We start from the raw sequence: 16,684 nt of genomic DNA, 5'->3' as shown, positions 1-16,684 counted from the left end.
CACACACTCACACACACACAGACACACACACAGGTCTAACGGCAGCACCTTCCTCTCCCTCCTCACAGAACCTGAACTTTACGGGCTTCAGGAAGATCCTGAAGAAACACGATAAGATCTTGGAGACGTCGCGGGGAGCCGACTGGCGGGTGGCCCACGTTGAAGTAGCTCCGTTTTACACGTGCAAGAAGATCACCCAGCTCATCTCGGAGACCGAGGTACCTTCCACGCATCCAAATTGAGACACGTCCCCTCGGCCACAGCTGCGGAGCTGCGATGCCGCTCCAAACGAACGACGGATGACCGACCTTCAAACTCTGTGTTTCAGGCGCTGGTCACCACGGAGCTGGAGGGCGGAGACAGGCAGAAGGCCATGAAGAGGCTGAGGGTCCCTCCGCTCGGAGCTGCACAGGTCACACACACACAGATGTAGATTGTTGGTGTTCTGATCACTGCAGCTGTGTGCCTTTGATTTTTATGGCTCACTTCAAGTTTGTGCAAACAACAAACCTTTGCAGAAAAGTGCATAAAACTGGTGCAGCATGCCGATTGTGCTGCAAGTATCAGTCTTTATTGTCTGTCTAAATTCTCTCTGTGGAAATGTCACAGCAACGATCCAGGGATGCTCCTCTTTGTCCATAGTTATCTCTTTATTTTAGACCAGGTGGCGTCTCTGCTGCCACCCCGGCCTCGGTCTCCATCTCACATCCTTTACAGGAGCATCGAGTTTCCACTGTGGAATAATGATGATTACCTGCAGCTCAGCGCTGTGAGAGGCGTGGTCTTTGTGATTGGGGCCGCCTTCTTCATCATGTGCTTATATGGTGATGACTTCTGTTGATGACCCCTCAGCTGCTGTGAGCACTGGCTGCCATGTTAGCTTCGTTGTTAATTTCTCCAGATCAGAGAGGGTTAGTGACGGGTGGGCGTGGTTTTTTCAACCTGCCTTATGACTTTGACCGGGTGCATCTGTTTTATGCTCTCAATACATTTGGATTTGGCCCTAATTTCATTTCATGGGTTCAGTTTCTTTCCTCCTCACCTCTGAGGCACGTGTTACAACAAATCTGCTATTGTCTTCTTATTTCCCACTTCTCCGTGGTACGAGACCAGGATGTCCCTTATCGCGTCTTCTTTTTATCAATCAAACCGTTGGTGATTACACTGTGAGCTGACAGTTGCATTAAGGGCATCTTCAGAGCTGACCGGGAGCACAAAATATCCTTCTATGCTGACGACCTCCTGATGTCAGAGCCTTCATGCTCTCTTCCTCGGGCTCTCGCCGGTTTGAATGTTTTGGCCATATTTCAGGCTACAAGTTGAACCTGCATAAAAGTGACCTTCTCTGTGTCCACTCTGTAGCCAGGAAGATTGATGAAAGCTCTTTATGAAAGACACTTTGTCGCGCAGCTCGAGAGTACCGAGATCTTCAGAGATGGACCAGTTTACCGCTGTCATTAACCCCTTAGCAGTCCAATTAGTCCCCTAAACCATCCAATGTACCGTGGGCGGTACGTCCGACTGCTAACAGGTTAACTGGCTGCATCAGTCCTATCAAAATGAACATACGGCCCAAGTTCCTTTATTTGCAGTGTGTCCCATGCTACTTACCCAATAAGTATCTCTGCATTTGTTTTTACTGGCAAAAGTCCACGAAAGATTTCATGCAGAGAACTAGGCCAAACTTTCAGTCTTATTATTGGGCAGCAAATATCTGCTGTACTGGATGAGTAGTTCTACTGCAGAGACTCCAGCTTGGCTCCAAAGTGAGTCTGAGCTTTGTTGAGTCCTCTCCCATTAGATCTGTGCACCTGTGTAACCCTGCATGACGCTCAGAATCTGGCTGCAATGTAGGAAAAGGTTGGGGTTACACTTAATGCCAATGAAAGCACCTATCAGCTCAAATCACATGTTCCCACCCTCCATGATGGACTTTAAAATACGGGAAAGTAAAGGCCTTAGAAATGGCAAAGACCTTTTTGTAGCTGGGGTTGTTGCCTCGTTCACGCAGCTCCTGAAGCTGTTTAATGATCCTCAGCAACATTTTTTCCACTGTTTACAAATTCTCCAGTTTGTAAAGAGCCGATTTCCTTCATTTCAGGAACTACCAGAGGAAACGTCTTTGGATAAAATGATTAATATGAACATTCATAAGAGATTAAAGGAATCTGCGCGATATTATTAGATCTCCTTCTCTCTCCATCCTTAAAGCACAGGGGCAGAGACCCTGGGTCGGCTATAACAGATGAACTCTTCTCTCCAGAGGCTTCACTCTTCTTCTGTGTGCCAGGCATGAGCTGCAGTTCAAGGTCCTACACTGATTACATATCTCCAAGGAAAGGTTAGCCAAGTTCTCTGCAGGAGCCGAGCCGGTGTGACGGATGTAAAGCAGCACCAGGTTCACGCCTTCATACTTTGTGGACGTGCCCCGATCCTCATGACTATTGGCTGTCTGTGTTTAGCACCCTTTCACAGATATAAACGTTAAATCTGATCCTCGTGCTCTGACGGCTGTCGTTGGGATGATGCCTGAAAACATCACTCTGCCAAAATACTCTTCACTTCTGTTGCCTTTGCTTCACTCATTGCAAGGCGCCCTATGCTTTGAAGATGAAGCAGGAAGCTCCTCCCACACGTGAACAGTGGCGTGCAGAGCTCGTCAGGTTTTTGCATTTGGCAAAGATGAGATGTACACTGGCAGGTTCCTTCTCAGGACCGGCTAATATCTCTATATCACCATCATAGTTAACTGTACACTGAATGTCCCTTATGCATTTAAATATTTGTGTTTGTTGTTTGTTTTCCTTCTTTCTGTTGTCTTTTGGGGGTGTTGTAAATACTGAACAGCAAAGTACTGCATGTTCGAAGTGTTGCTGTTAGCTGCTGTGACTGAAAATAAAAGAAGAAGCAGAGCTGGTCGCGCTGCACAGCTGTGCAGGTGCTGTAACCGTGTCCCTGTGTCCACAGCCTGCTCCTGCCTGGACCACCTTCAGAGTCGGCCTTTACTGCGGAGTCTTCCTCGTCTTATTGGTCGTTGTGGTCATCACAGGTAAAACACAGTGACCTTTGTAACACTGAAGTGTCTCGTTTATACTTCCTGGAATCTGACTGTGTTTGTGGACAGGCCAGAAATATGTAAGTGTTATTCTGGTCGTCTGTTTTAACCCAGACACTGGGCAAGTTTCAGATGGCTTTAATGGTTTGGCTCAGGGCTGTCACACTGTGGGCCACTAACAGCCCACGGACCAGTGACGCGCCCCCTACTGTCAGTGTGAAGACGTCGCATATCGAACTGTTTTTCTACACGATAAAGAAAGAAACCTGTCAGCACGACTCTTTGGATTTAACTGACATACCCGTCCAGTTTTTGTCTCCTATAGTAGAAAGTCCAGAGTCCATTATTATTATTATTATACTTTATTACGCCACAGGAAAAAGGAGACTTTTGTGAGAGAAGGGAGAAATAAATGATTCTGGAATATCAGCATCCTGGTGGGAGGTGAGAAAGATGGAGCAAGCGTGACAGCACAGCGGTCTGTAAAGTTAGTGTTACTACAGTCGTATTGTTAAGGCATCAGGTGAGAATGAAGAGAGAAAGTATTCACCACAGTAACTCACCAGTAATACATTTCTGTGAATGTGTAAAGTTGTGGAGGGAAAGACCAGTGTTGTTTATGCAGCACCCTAACAGGCGCCTCAGGGTGCTGTAAGGTAGACCCCACAATGACACACGCAGAGAAAACCCAACAGTCATGTGACGAGTGACAGTGGAAGGAAACCTGCAGTAGGTCCAGGCTCAGGCTCCTTCCTGCTGACATCAGAAACAAAGATTTCATGATTTCCACAGGAACAGGCAGGAGCAGTGGAAAACGATGTAGGTCGTAATTGTGAGTGAGCAGCACACTTCCACCTCTGATAAGCATCTTAAATCTGCACAACAACGGGAGCAGAAGAAGGACGAGCAGAGAGAGGATTGGCCTTTCTTTGTATTCACTTGTGTTGTTGTGATTGTTTAGTTGTGTTTTGGGGTTTTAGGTTGACTTGTAACAGTATCCACAGGAAACAAATGACTGAGGTGCCGTCCCATCCTCCAGTAGAACCATCATGAATGTTGGTTTCCACTTGTTGTTGTGCAGATAAACAAAAGTCTGTTTGCAGACATGCTGCAGACTCCTCACATCAGGCACTTTGTTTTTGCTCTGTGCAGTTTTGCTCGGTATTGATGGTGCTGTCTCCTGATTGGTCTTTGTCATTAGTAGCTGTGGGGACAGATCGTTCTGATGTTTGGCCTATGGTCCGAATCTACAGAGGAGGCTTCCTGTTAATAGAATTCCTCTTCCTGTTAGGTATGGACACACAGACACTCTCACACTGTAGCTTATGTGCCAAGTTTGGAGTCGAGTTAGTCATCAACTCATATCAGAGACAGGAAGTTAAAAAAACAACTCTTTTGTCTTGTAGGCATCAACACTTACGGCTGGAGGCAAGCAGGCGTCAACCATGTGCTCATATTTGAACTGAACCCCAGAAACAACCTGTCCCATCAGCATCTGTTTGAGGTCAGAGGTCAGATTGAACCAAAGAAAGAAGTCGTGTTCTCATAGAGATGATTTAACGATCTGTGGGCCGTGGCCCCCTCCACGGGGAGAGGATGCTGACTGAGTCATTGTGTGTGCAGATTGCAGGTCTGCTGGGGGTGCTGTGGTGCGTAAGCCTGCTGTCCTGTCTCTTCAGTGACAAGATCCTGGTGCCGATGCAGGCCAACCCTCTGGCTCTCTATGGGCTCTTCTTCCTTTTCCTCATCAACCCCTTCAAGACCTGCTACTACAAGTCACGCTTCTGGCTGCTCAAACTTCTGGTAATGGCCCTGACCAGAGCCTTTACATCATACCTTTTTGTGTGGTTAAGCTTTTATTCTGAAGAGGGCTCTTCCTGTGACGTCTTCCTCCGCAGTTTCGAGTGGTGACGGCTCCGTTTCACCGCGTTGGCTTTGCAGACTTCTGGCTGGCTGACCAGCTCAACTCTCTGGTGGTGGTGCTGATGGACCTGGAGTACATGATCTGTTTCTACAGCTTTGAGCTGGACTGGACCAAACACAACGGGCTCATCAGCAGAGGTGAGGCTCCGAGATGCTCGCTGCTCTCGCGCACGTGTCGGAGCAAACCGGTGGCTAAATGTCGTCCTCTTCAGGTAACGATGTGTGCAACTCGTACTCGTATGGCGTTCGGGCGGTGATCAAGTGTCTTCCTGCGTGGTTCCGATTCGTCCAGTGTCTGCGCCGTTACCGTGACACCAAGCGGGCCTTCCCTCATCTGGTTAATGCTGGCAAATATTCCACCACCTTCTTCGCTGTTACCTTCTCCGCCCTCTACAGCACACACAAAGGTAGGCTAACAGATGCCGTGTTATAAGGCAATGCCATCCTGAGCTCATTCTCTCCTCTGTGTTGTTATTATGGGATGGAGCTCTAATGGCAGGCTGTAACTGGAGAACACTCTGATGTCCCGCCCACAGACGCAGGCTCGGAGGCCCAGATCTTCTTCTATCTGTATATTGGCTGTTTGGCGCTGAGCTCGTGTTACACTCTGGTCTGGGATCTGAAGATGGACTGGGGACTGTTTGACCGCAACGCGGGAGAGAACACCTTCCTGAGAGAGGAGATAGTCTATCCACACAAGGTATTACACCACACAAAGAAGCTGCAGCTCCTCCTGTGGCCACTTTACAAAAGTCGGTGTCCAAATGTCAGGACTTCAGGCTGAACTAAGCAGGCTTGCTGCTGCTAACCCTGTCATCCACAAATCAGCAGCAGCACGTGTTGTTATGTAGTCACACAGCATGAATGTGAAGCGCGTGCTCTGTTGTGCGTCCTCCTGCAGGCCTATTACTACAGCGCCATAGTAGAGGACGTGCTGTTACGCTTCGGATGGATCTTAACGGTCACCGTCACCACGCTCGTCACGTTTGACGGCATCTCTGACATCTTTGCTACAGTCCTGGCCCCGCTGGAGGTCTTTCGGTACACCGAGTCTTTTTTCTTTATTCATCCCTTTGGTTTTTCTCATAGTTCATTCCTAACTTTGTGTATCTGCAGGGCCTAGATCAGGAAGTGATAAAGTAACAGAGTCTCAGTAACGGGTTAATGTGTGATCCTTGTAGGCGCTTTGTGTGGAACTTCTTCCGCTTGGAGAACGAACATCTGAACAACTGTGGTGAATTCAGAGCCGTCAGAGACATCAGCGTGGCTCCGCTCAACGCCGACGACCAGACCCTCCTGGAGCAGATGATGGACCAGGAGGATGGCGTGAGAAACCGACAGGGCAAGAAGAGCTGGAAGAGGAGCTACAGTATGAGCCTGCGCAGGCCACGCCTGGCCTCGCAGTAAGTCTTTTCCCCGTCTGTCTGTCCTGCTGAGTGCAGGCGTGGGCGCCTCAGTCACGGCAGAGGAGACGCATGTTTCATCAGCGTGCACAGAAGGCCGTCGACCCCACGTAGAACAATGTAGCTTCGTGCAAAACAGAGAAACTACAACGTCATTTATTATAGATACAGTCAGCGCAGTGATATCTGGGGGGTTAGCTCGTGGTCCTGCAAAGGTTAGCTATCTCAGGTAGAGGTTTACTTGCATAGCAATCTGTTTCATGGTAAAACCACAGCCTGATAACCTGTGAAGACCTCTGGTTATTATGTTCACACGTAAAGCGCTGACTCAGAAAACAGATGATTGGATGTTTAAAGGTAAAATCTTGTGTTTGTCTCAGGTTTAAAGCATTCAGTCATTCTGTGATTGCAGAGAAACATCACAGACACATGTGGCGGCGCCTCAGTGTGCAGAGGCACCGCCACATGTGTCTGTGGCAGTTAAAGTGAGAACTGAGTGACGCTGGTGATCCACGGGCCTCCTGCAGCCTGATTGTATACACAGTATGTTTGATGCCACCTAATTTACACAGTGTAGATCCCAGTGCATACATATCCAGTATAAACATATTAAACAAGGAAGATGTGAAAGCAGTGTTGAAGTTGTGTGTCACACGGCTGCGTGTTCAAAGGGCCGTGGCCCCAACACGCGTGTTCGCGCAGCCACGGCTGTGCGAACACGCGTGAGACAGACGACATTAGCTCAGTGATCAGTCGTGGACTTGAGTTCCCACTTTAAGAGCTTCCTTCCTGTTTCTCCTTTTAGGTCCAAGACTCGTGACACCAAGGTTCTGATAGAGGACACGGATGATGACTCCTGACATCAGGCCACGCCCCTCGCCTGGGTCCAGAATTTATTCAAAGGAGGAAACTCCACCTCCTAACTGAGGATTTACCCAGAGAGTGGGCGTTGAGCTCCCAACCAGGGATGAGTTTGAAGCTCGTACCTACGTCATCTTGTTTTTCTCTGCTTGGGTTCAGGACTGCTCGGACGGATGAACTCTGACCTCTTAAACAAACAACCCAGCTACGTGTCCAACCTGCTGTCAACACTCCCCGATGGTGGGCTTATCACTTAAACTCTACTTTACCCAGGCAGCCTCCCAGAGGTGGATTCTTAAACTACACCCACTCCTCCACCGCTGCTCGGGCTCTTCTCGAAGCCTCAGCATAGCACGAGTGAAACACCAGTGACATTTTCCATTTCCCAGTGCCGTCTCAGTGCCACACCACTCCCATACAGGGAGAGGCCAACAATTTAAGCCTGTTGCTGTCCTTTGGCCATCAGCATCCCCCGCTCCCAGCATCCTGGAAACGACTGGGCAGAGGCCTGTAGTAGGTTATGTAGTAGCTGCAGAAATTAGGAACCACCCTGTACTTTGCCCCTCGGAAGGAAAGCAAAAACACCACAGGGGTTAACACGAGTCCTCCTCAGCAGACGGTGCTGATGGACATCTGGTAACTGTGGCGTCCCCGTGCTGTTCAGCTTGATCACTCAGTCATCACAGAGCTGCCTACCTGCACCTTACATGCTTTAGAAACATGCACTTTGTAGGAGCGTGAGATGGAGGCCCATCATGTCTCGACACACGGACGGTGATTTTAGTGTTTCATCGTTGGTGGACGTGCAACGCTCAGCCATTATTCACTATAAGGAGACAGAAACGTGGCTTTTTCTTTGTACCTGTTGTTGTAAATGTACCACGGACCAAAGTTCAGTGTGTGTGGAAATATTTAGTGAGTGCCACACAGGAAACTCACTGTGTAGTGCTGCCGGCTGTGGAGCTAAGAAGGAGTTCTGCTTTTGAAGGATGATGAACGACCATCATCCTGTCGTAGTTCCCACTCACCCGCCCCGGGGAATGGTTTGAATGTACATCACATTATTCGTATAGGTGTAGATCTGCCACCTCGTCGGGTTTGAACAAACTTGTGTTGTCCCCTGAAATCGTGATTTGAAAACCTGAAGACTGTTTGAGTAGAAACAGTTGGTTTGTGCAGCATGTCGTCTTTGGGCTGGTTCACTGAAATATGAGGGTGGAGACGAAGGCAGAGGTCACCTGTCTGTCATCAGTGTCTGTCTGTCAGCAGGTGGTGTACTGAAACCTGATTGGCTACGTGTATGCTAACTTGGGCGTGACTGGGCTGAAGCGTGACAGCAAGAAATGCCGCTCTGAAACAAAGTGTGTGCAGCACGAAGCTGTGAGTCTTAAGAAGGAACAGTCTTAGTTGTTGCCTCTTTGACCTTCCTGCAGCAGGGGAGCGATTCCTGGTTTGTGCGCCATCATCAACAGGTCGCACACATCGGTCTGTTTTCACTGCTCGTTTCTGCCTGATGATGTTTCTTAGAGACGGGACGACACTGGAGGAAAGGCTTTCCTAAACGTTGCTCGACGGTTTCTCTTCACGTTCCAAAAGTCGTCAGCTCCCTTTTGCTTCGTGCTTGGATGAGATCGCGTCTGACGACAGCTTCGACAAAGTGTTGCTGTCTGTGCTTTCATGAGGCGGCGGTTCGTTTTATGTACTTAGTTTTAATGTCGTGTGGATGCATTTGGAAGTCCTGGCGTGTGATGGCCTAAGACTTGTGTGCACTTTTTTACTTTTCTCTGCGGAGCCTCGTCGTGATGTTTCTGTTCTGCTGTATTTGCCTCCGTACAGACTGAGGCTCTTTCAATCCTCACACTGCATCCAAATACATGTTTGCGTCTTAATGTTTTACATTTGGGAAGTTCTGATTTGGATCCTCAGTTTATTTCTCAGCTGAAATAAGAAGCACGTTAGCGTTAGGCTATCGTCGGATAACAACATTCCCATAGTTTCTGTTTTTTCCTTATTATTGAGCTAAAATAAAGACAAATAGATTCCATAGTATATAAAAGTTTGTACGTCTGATGCTAATTATCATTTATGATCACCATCACACGCTGTCTGAGATTTGTCCACCACATTAAACATGATTCCACTTCCAGTCACCAGATTAAAAAACACAGCGTGCTCCCTGATTGGTCGGTGAGTGCTTCCTGTTAGCTGTCATGTTGCTACGTGACTTCCCTGTGATTGCCAGGGTTGCTCGCAGTTTGCCTGGAATATGCTGACTTAGCAGTTTTCTAATTACCTCCGAGCTGTGGGAAGTGTGTCCCGTCTGGAATTGGAGAACTTTTTCCTTCAAAGTAAAAGCTGCGCCTCAACACATTTAAGGTGCAGCTATTACTCTGAAGGGGAACGTTGTGTTTCCAGCCGCACTTTTCACATTATCAGTTCTGCAGGGGGCGTGGCCAACAGGTGTGTGCAGACACGTCAGCATCTTCCATGCAAACTGCAGACTAACAAGCACTACGTACCTGTGACCAGGTTCACCAACCAGCTGCTGGTGACCTGATGGTCATCTGACCCGACCGTGCCGTGAGGCTGACGCGCTGTCACCACATGGTCACTTTTTATGAAATGAAACAGTAAAAATGATCTGCAGAGACCATCGCTGTGCTAGCTGTTAGCTTGTGACAGGAGGTGTAATGCTTCAGCCCGACTGACTGATTTTACTGCATCACTTTTAAAATGCCTCCGTGTAGCTGACAGTCCAGGATTGGACCAGGATATGATGCTTCTGTTTCCCAACTACAACATGGAGCTCTGGCAGGTTTGAGTATGTAACAGTGTTCATACTGGCTCTATAAATGTGGAGTCAAACCGACCTGACGGTGCGTTTCCCTACATCCTGTGTCTGCTTTCAGTTTCAGCGAGCGCTCCGGGAGCTCGTCTGCTCATTCCTCACGCACACATTCATGCACTCTAACATTCCCACAGCGACCCTTTGAAAACCTCGTTTCCTGATACGTTTCCAAGCATTTGCCGACTGTAGCTCGAGCTCAGGGTTCATGTCCGTCACAGACACACTGAGCGTGACAGGGTCGTCCTCGGGTAACCATCAGAGAGCAGCACATGTTCGTCCGACACAGTCGCTCCACCCAAAGACGAGTCAGTCCCGTGTTCGTACTGTTACTTTGTAGCTCCTCAGGTTTCACATTGACACACAGATTAAAATACAGTGAAGCCATCGATGCATTGTGAACAGTGTGTTTCACATTGGCAGGAGAGTGGGAGACGCAATGTGATGAAGATTTTGTACTCAGGATATTGTGAGCACACTTGCACCTTAACATGCTAACTCACGAGCAGCTGCGGAGCCCCCGACTGCGTGCAGCCCCCCATCACCCCGCGTGCCCTTTGCGTCTGTTTGCCTCCTGTTGTGCATCCAAGTCCAGGACCAAATAACATGTTGTGATGCAGAAAGTCTAAGTTGGGCTTCTTTTCATGTATTTACATTGAATGCATCAGTTGCTTCATGATTTCAGCTGCAGGCTGACTTGGCTGTAGCTTTATTTTACACTCCGTTTTTATACGCCTGTGAGACTTTAAAAATGTTTGATGTTATGACAGACAGGTGACGCCCTCCACCCTGATGAAGCTGCCCAGCAGTAGAGTGTAGGCCTGGGCCACACTTCACTATGATGTTGGGATTGTCAGAAGCGTGCCACCAAAAGCCAAATCGAATGTTTGATCTAGTTTGTGATTTTTCCCTTTTTTTGTTCACATATTTTAATCCATGTTGAAATTTAAATGTTAATTTTGGTCAAAATGTTTTGGATGACATTATACATTTGATATGTTTCACGGTTCAAATAAAACGTTGTATAGAGACCTGTGTTAATATTTCATACCTCACCAAGTGGGAGAGTCGATAGCCTAGAACGGTGGAATCTGCTGTTTTGGAGAATGTCTGAACCCTCGGTGATTTCCCAGCATTTCACACTGGACAGCTGACTCTGAACAACATGTCAGTAAAAGGAGATCAAAGGTCAAAGACTTGAGATTCTGTTGTTTTCTCCTGGGCAGGAAAATGAGGTTGTCTACACAATATTAGCTGGTCACTCTGTCAGGTATTTTCCATCATCTTGGCCAAGAGCTATGTTGTGTTAGGTGTGTTCTTTGACCATATACTGTACATAACAGAAGCATGTAACCTCTACAGTTAGTGAAGCATCACTTCCCCATTCACCCATTTCCTTATCCTCTTGTCCCACCTGGGGGAGGTCCATAACTGGGCTAAAGGTCATTAGTTTAGCAGCCAGATGTCACATGGACCGAGGGGTGATGCACACTCAGACAGTAGTGACTTATAAGTCACACAGTAAGACATGCCTGGATTTATCTTCCTCCTGGATTCTAATGGAGACCGTGATGAAAAAATGAATCTCGTTTTGTATTCGTCAGTGTGTGAAACTAGCCACTGGGATGTCACCCTTTGAGCCAGGAGTTTTTCACTTTTCCTGGGCCATTGGTTTGCAAAAAACCTGAGGCGGGGCTGGGGGGTTCTGATTGTCATCAGCCAATGATAACACACTTTGAAACGTAGTATGACCAAGATTTGCAAACTAAATTTTTTTTTTATTACATTTGACCCAAAAGCAGTGAATGAGATCATAAACTGGGTATGAAGGTGTGTGCAGAGGTGGAGACCGCCACTTTCCCAGCTCTGGGAGGCTTTTTGCAACCACAGCTATCGCCATCTGGTGGCCTATAATAGAATGCAAGTTTTTAAGCACTTCTGCTTTAGCTTAATTTTTCTGACACAGATGCCATGCCCAGGTTTTATCTGTCTAATCCCCCTGTGCTGCCAGCGAAGGATCGAGGTTTGTGTGTTTCAGGTCACACTGTATGTCATCTGGACCCAGCATTAGACCAGCACAGAGGATTCTGTCAAGAGCAACACTTTCAACAGAATTGATTGTGATTGGATGCTAAGTTGTAATACTCCTTGAATGAAACGCATGAAGATTTCTGTAGAGGAAGCAGCACGGCTCGTCACTCCCAGGTGTCTTTTTAGCTGCAGTAACAGGTAAACAGGGTTTTTATGAATGAACTTTTGCAAACTCACTTTCCTGCAGCAGCTCTGAGTTTTCTCTGAGGCATTTATTCTTCAAGCAGCGGGATCTTATTTTTCTCAAAACCTTTCAACAGTTTGGTAACACTCCAGTCTGCGTGGAACCCTTACTGGCCGGTTCTGTTAGATCCATTATCATCCTCCAAGAATCTCCACACCAATGGGTCCGCAGCATGGAACATTGCACAGGACAAAGATGGAGGGACATGATTTGTTTTACACATTTGAATGTATTTTTACACCAAAAACGTGCATTTTTTGGTGTGATTGGTTAAAATGTGGAGTGATCTGAGACACTAGCCTTCTAAATGTGGCACATGAAGAAGGTTGGCTCGAACTATCTTGGAGACCATATGGATGAAATAAGATTTACACAGGAATAAAGCCCTAATCGGGCTCATCCCCAACTACCAAAACAAGTGTGGGTTTTTGTTTGTTTTTTTACAACTGTAAACACTTTTAATTTGCATTGTGACCCAGAACCATTTGGTTTTACATTATATATGGATGAACATACTCATTAGAAGCATTGTATAATCAAAGACTGATCTGAGTGTTGTCTTGTATGTACAGTAGTAGCGTAATGCTACAGGGGCACCTGGTTCACCAACTCCTGTTACACGTTTTTCAGTAAAATGAGCTAAAGCTGTAACTTGTTTCTGACTGCAGATCTTTTTCTTCCTCACATTTCAGTCTCCTTCACCCCTGAGCCTTCCTGGCTGAAACAGAACCACCACACGGCCACAGACCAAATCTAAGTTTAGATTGTGTCGGCAGGTTAAGATACAGCGAGTTACAGTAATCCAGCTGAGATGTAACCAGGCATTGATGTTAGTTTAAGTTATTTTTAGAAATGAGCTACAATGGTTGCAAAGATTTCTGATTTGATTTCTAAAGGCACTATCAACATGAAATTATCACCACATGTCAGTAACAATCCATCCAATCCACACATGCAAAGAAATCAAACCATAGATATCCATAAATTATGTGCAATAACGAGAAATGACACAGGGAACAAGTATTGAACATCCATCCATCTTCTTCCACTTATCTGGGACCGGGTCACGGGGCCAGCAGCCTAAGCAGAGAAGCCCAGACCTCCCTCTCCCCAGATCAAATGTCCCGTCGCAATGGGCCAGACAGCCCATACTCCCGCAGCACCTCCCACAGGACACCCTGAGGGACACGGTCCAATGCCTTCTCCAAGTCCACAAACACATGTAGACTGGTTGGGCAAACTCCCATGCACCCTCAAGTATCCTGGAGAGGATAAAGAGCTGGTCCAGTGTTCCGCGACCAGGACGAAAACCGCATTGTTCCTTCTGTATCTGAGGTTCGACTAGCGGACGAACTCTCCTTTCCAGCACTCTGGCACAAACTTTCCCAGGGAGGCTGAGGTGTGTGATCCCCCTGTAGTTGGAACACCCACTCGGTCACCTTTCTTAAAGATGGGAACCACCACCCCGGTCTGCCAATCCAGAGGTACTGCCCCTGAGCTGCACACAACATTGTAGAGGCGTGCCAACAACCTGATAAGACTCCTTCTTCAGCCTGGTGACTCCCTCACCTCTGGTGTCCACCATTTGGTTCAGGGATTACCACCATGACAGGCACCAACCACCTTGCAGCCGCAGCTCAGTGCAGCGGCTTCAGCAATGGAGATGCTGAACATGGTCCTTTCGGACTCATTGTCCGTCTCCCTGTTGTTGAATCTCTGCCGGAGGTGTGCGTTGAAGATCTCATGGACTGGGGCCTCTTCCAGGCGTTTCCAGTGCACCCTCATTACACGTTTAGGCGCCAGGTCTTTCCAGCATCCTCCCCCGCCACCTGATCCAACTCACCACCAGGTGGTGATCAGTTGACAGCTCAGCCCTCTGTTTACCCGAGTGTCCAGAACATATGGCCGCAGGTCCGGTGATGTGATTACAAAATCGATCATCGACCTACGGCCTAGAGCGTCCTGGTTTCATGTGCACTTATGGACGCTCTTATGTTCGAACAAGGTGTTTGTTATGGCCAAACTGTTGTTTGCACAGAAGTCCAATAACAAAACACAGCTTGGGGTCAGATCTGAGAGGCCTTTCCTCCCAATCACGCCCCTCCAGTTCTCACTGTCATTGCCCACATGAGCACTGAAGTCTCACAGTTGGACAACAGAGTCCCCAGGTGGAGCACCTTCCAGCACCTTGCCCAGGGACTCCAAGAAGTCTGGGTACTCTGAGGTGCCACTCGGCGCATAAGCGCAAATGACAGTAAGAACCCGTTCCCCAACCCGAGCACTGAGGTGAGCCCGACGTTTTCTAGCCGGTACCTCTCAACCTCAAGCACTAACTCAGGCTCCTTCCCCAAAAGTGAGGTGAAATTTCATGTACCAAGTTGCTAGTCTTGGTAGCCGGGGTTTGGTCTGCCAGGGTCTCTGTTCCTGGCTGCTGCTCGGCACACAATGCACCCAACCACTATAGCGCCTCCTGGGGGTGGTGGGCCTGCAGGAGACCCATGTCCCCTTTTTCGGGCTATTCCTCCATGGACTAAGGTCCGGCCCCCAGACGCTTGCCCTCGGGGACTCTCCCCAGGCCTGGCTCATGGACGGGGCCCCGGTAACCCTACCCTGGGCAGGGTGAACTGTTCCCTTGGTGTCCTACTCATAGGGGTCTTCTGAATCGCTCTTTGTCTGGTCCCTCACTAGGACCAATTTGCCATGGGAGACCCTGACGGGGCAGAAGCCCCCAGACAGCATAGCCCTGGGATCCCTGGAACACACAAACCCCTCCACCACAATAAGGTAGCGATTCATGGAGGGAATGAACATGTTTACTGAAATGGATTCAATACGTCGTACAAAAGCATTTGTTGGCTTCAATACGCCTGCTGTATGCAGAAACTAGTCACAGTGACAGGTGTGATTTTACCCGTGCTGCCACACAGTCCAGAAGGTTCCGGGTCATTCTAGCAGCTTTGGTTTGTCTCTCTGAAACTAACCGAGTTTGTTGGCTGTGTTTGGCATCACTGTCCTCTCGTTTCATCTTCATCATCCTGGTAGGTGGCAGCAGGTTTTTATCAAGACTCTCAGGACATTTTTCCACTCATCCTTTAATTATCTGAATCACAGTGCTGTATGCTGAAAAACAGCCCCACGTCACGATGTTCCCACCTGTTGGTTTGGTGTTTTTGGGGTGATGTGCACTGCTTTTCACCTCCAAACATGGGGTGTATTCTGGCATCCAAAGAGTTCAGTTTTGGTCTCATGTGACCAGACTCTACTCTCCCAGTGTTTCACAGGCTTGTCTAAATGTTGTTCAGCAAACTTTAAATGTACTTGCCTGTGATTTGGGATTTTCATGTGTGGATTGGATGGGTTGTTACTGACACGTGGTGAAAATTTCACATCAATAGCACCTTTGGAAATATATTTGCTTCGAAAGTTGGTGACTTGTTCAAAACTCATTTTACCTGCTGTATTGATAGTTCATATTGCAGGATTTATAAAGAACAATAAAGAACTGAGCACTGAGAAACTCCATGTCAACTGGACAGTGGATGAAGTGCAAATGCCCCCGACAGTTTCAGGCTGTAATGATATGTCCACCCGATACTTAGACACCCAGGGTAAAAACACATGGGCAGCCATAGCAAAGCTAAAGGAGATGATCAAAATAGCTCCATCACTGAATATCATGAGTGTGTTCTTTTCTAATGTGGGGGAAAGATAATGACAGAATGAGAAATACTTTTGATATAGCAGTCAAAATTATTATGAAATACTACTACCAATGATTACAGTAATAGTAGTAATAATAATTACAAGCTGTTCCCCTGTATTTAGTTTAATCAGTGACCCTGCCAGAGCTAGCTAGCACGTCTAAACAAATAAAGATAGTGGTCAAAGACAAACGTCCAAACTACTGAATATGAATTCAATAAGGTTTATATACAGATATACAGGTTTAAATAAGTTCCAGAGCTTTGTTAGAAATGCCATGTTTGTTATTAGGAAAGTAAAGACACTTTGCTTTATGCGTCATTTTCTGTAAATACATTTATATATGAACAACATCTGAGTAAATGAGTGAAAAAATAAATCTTCAGTAACATTAAAATGATCTTTTATTCTTTCAGTTCACTCTGTTCCATGTTTCATATGTTTATGTTCATTTTAATCTTTTATTTTTATCACATTCTCTCTACTTTTATTTACTGGTTGTTTCACAGAGTACTACTATTGTAGTTCTGCCCATCTAGGATACACAGAGGCTTTAGGGTGGTTCATATTACAAATGCGCTCCTGCCCCCTGCAGTAAATGCTTTTAACCAGCGGGGGGG

At 47.2% G+C, this 16,684-nt stretch overlaps 1 protein-coding gene across 2 annotated transcripts in view; it reads left to right on the top strand.

The window, feature by feature from the left end:
* LOC102210717 (xenotropic and polytropic retrovirus receptor 1 homolog) overlaps window positions 1-13,017 on the top strand; it is a 42,312-nt gene extending 29,295 nt beyond the window's left edge. The window contains exons 5-16 of one of the 2 annotated variants that reach the window (XM_005754034.2): window positions 69-218; window positions 329-412; window positions 2,968-3,049; window positions 4,260-4,346; window positions 4,462-4,559; window positions 4,679-4,858; window positions 4,954-5,116; window positions 5,191-5,385; window positions 5,515-5,678; window positions 5,880-6,019; window positions 6,160-6,381; window positions 7,187-13,017. In XM_005754034.2, coding sequence (XP_005754091.1) covers window positions 69-218; window positions 329-412; window positions 2,968-3,049; window positions 4,260-4,346; window positions 4,462-4,559; window positions 4,679-4,858; window positions 4,954-5,116; window positions 5,191-5,385; window positions 5,515-5,678; window positions 5,880-6,019; window positions 6,160-6,381; window positions 7,187-7,241 — 1,620 coding nt within the window. In that variant the 3' untranslated portion in view covers window positions 7,242-13,017. Of the gene's footprint in view, window positions 1-68; window positions 219-328; window positions 413-2,967; window positions 3,050-4,256; window positions 4,347-4,461; window positions 4,560-4,678; window positions 4,859-4,953; window positions 5,117-5,190; window positions 5,386-5,514; window positions 5,679-5,879; window positions 6,020-6,159; window positions 6,382-7,186 lie in introns of both variants that reach the window. The other variant, XM_005754033.2, reaches the window with a different exon arrangement.
* The last annotated feature ends 3,667 nt before the right edge of the window (window positions 13,018-16,684 follow it).

Source organism: Pundamilia nyererei, unplaced genomic scaffold, assembly GCF_000239375.1.
Source record: "Pundamilia nyererei isolate P.nyererei 1_Seehausen unplaced genomic scaffold, PunNye1.0 scaffold00496, whole genome shotgun sequence".
Classification (NCBI taxonomy): domain Eukaryota; kingdom Metazoa; phylum Chordata; class Actinopteri; order Cichliformes; family Cichlidae; genus Pundamilia; species Pundamilia nyererei.
This window is presented reverse-complemented; position numbering and strand designations above follow the sequence as displayed.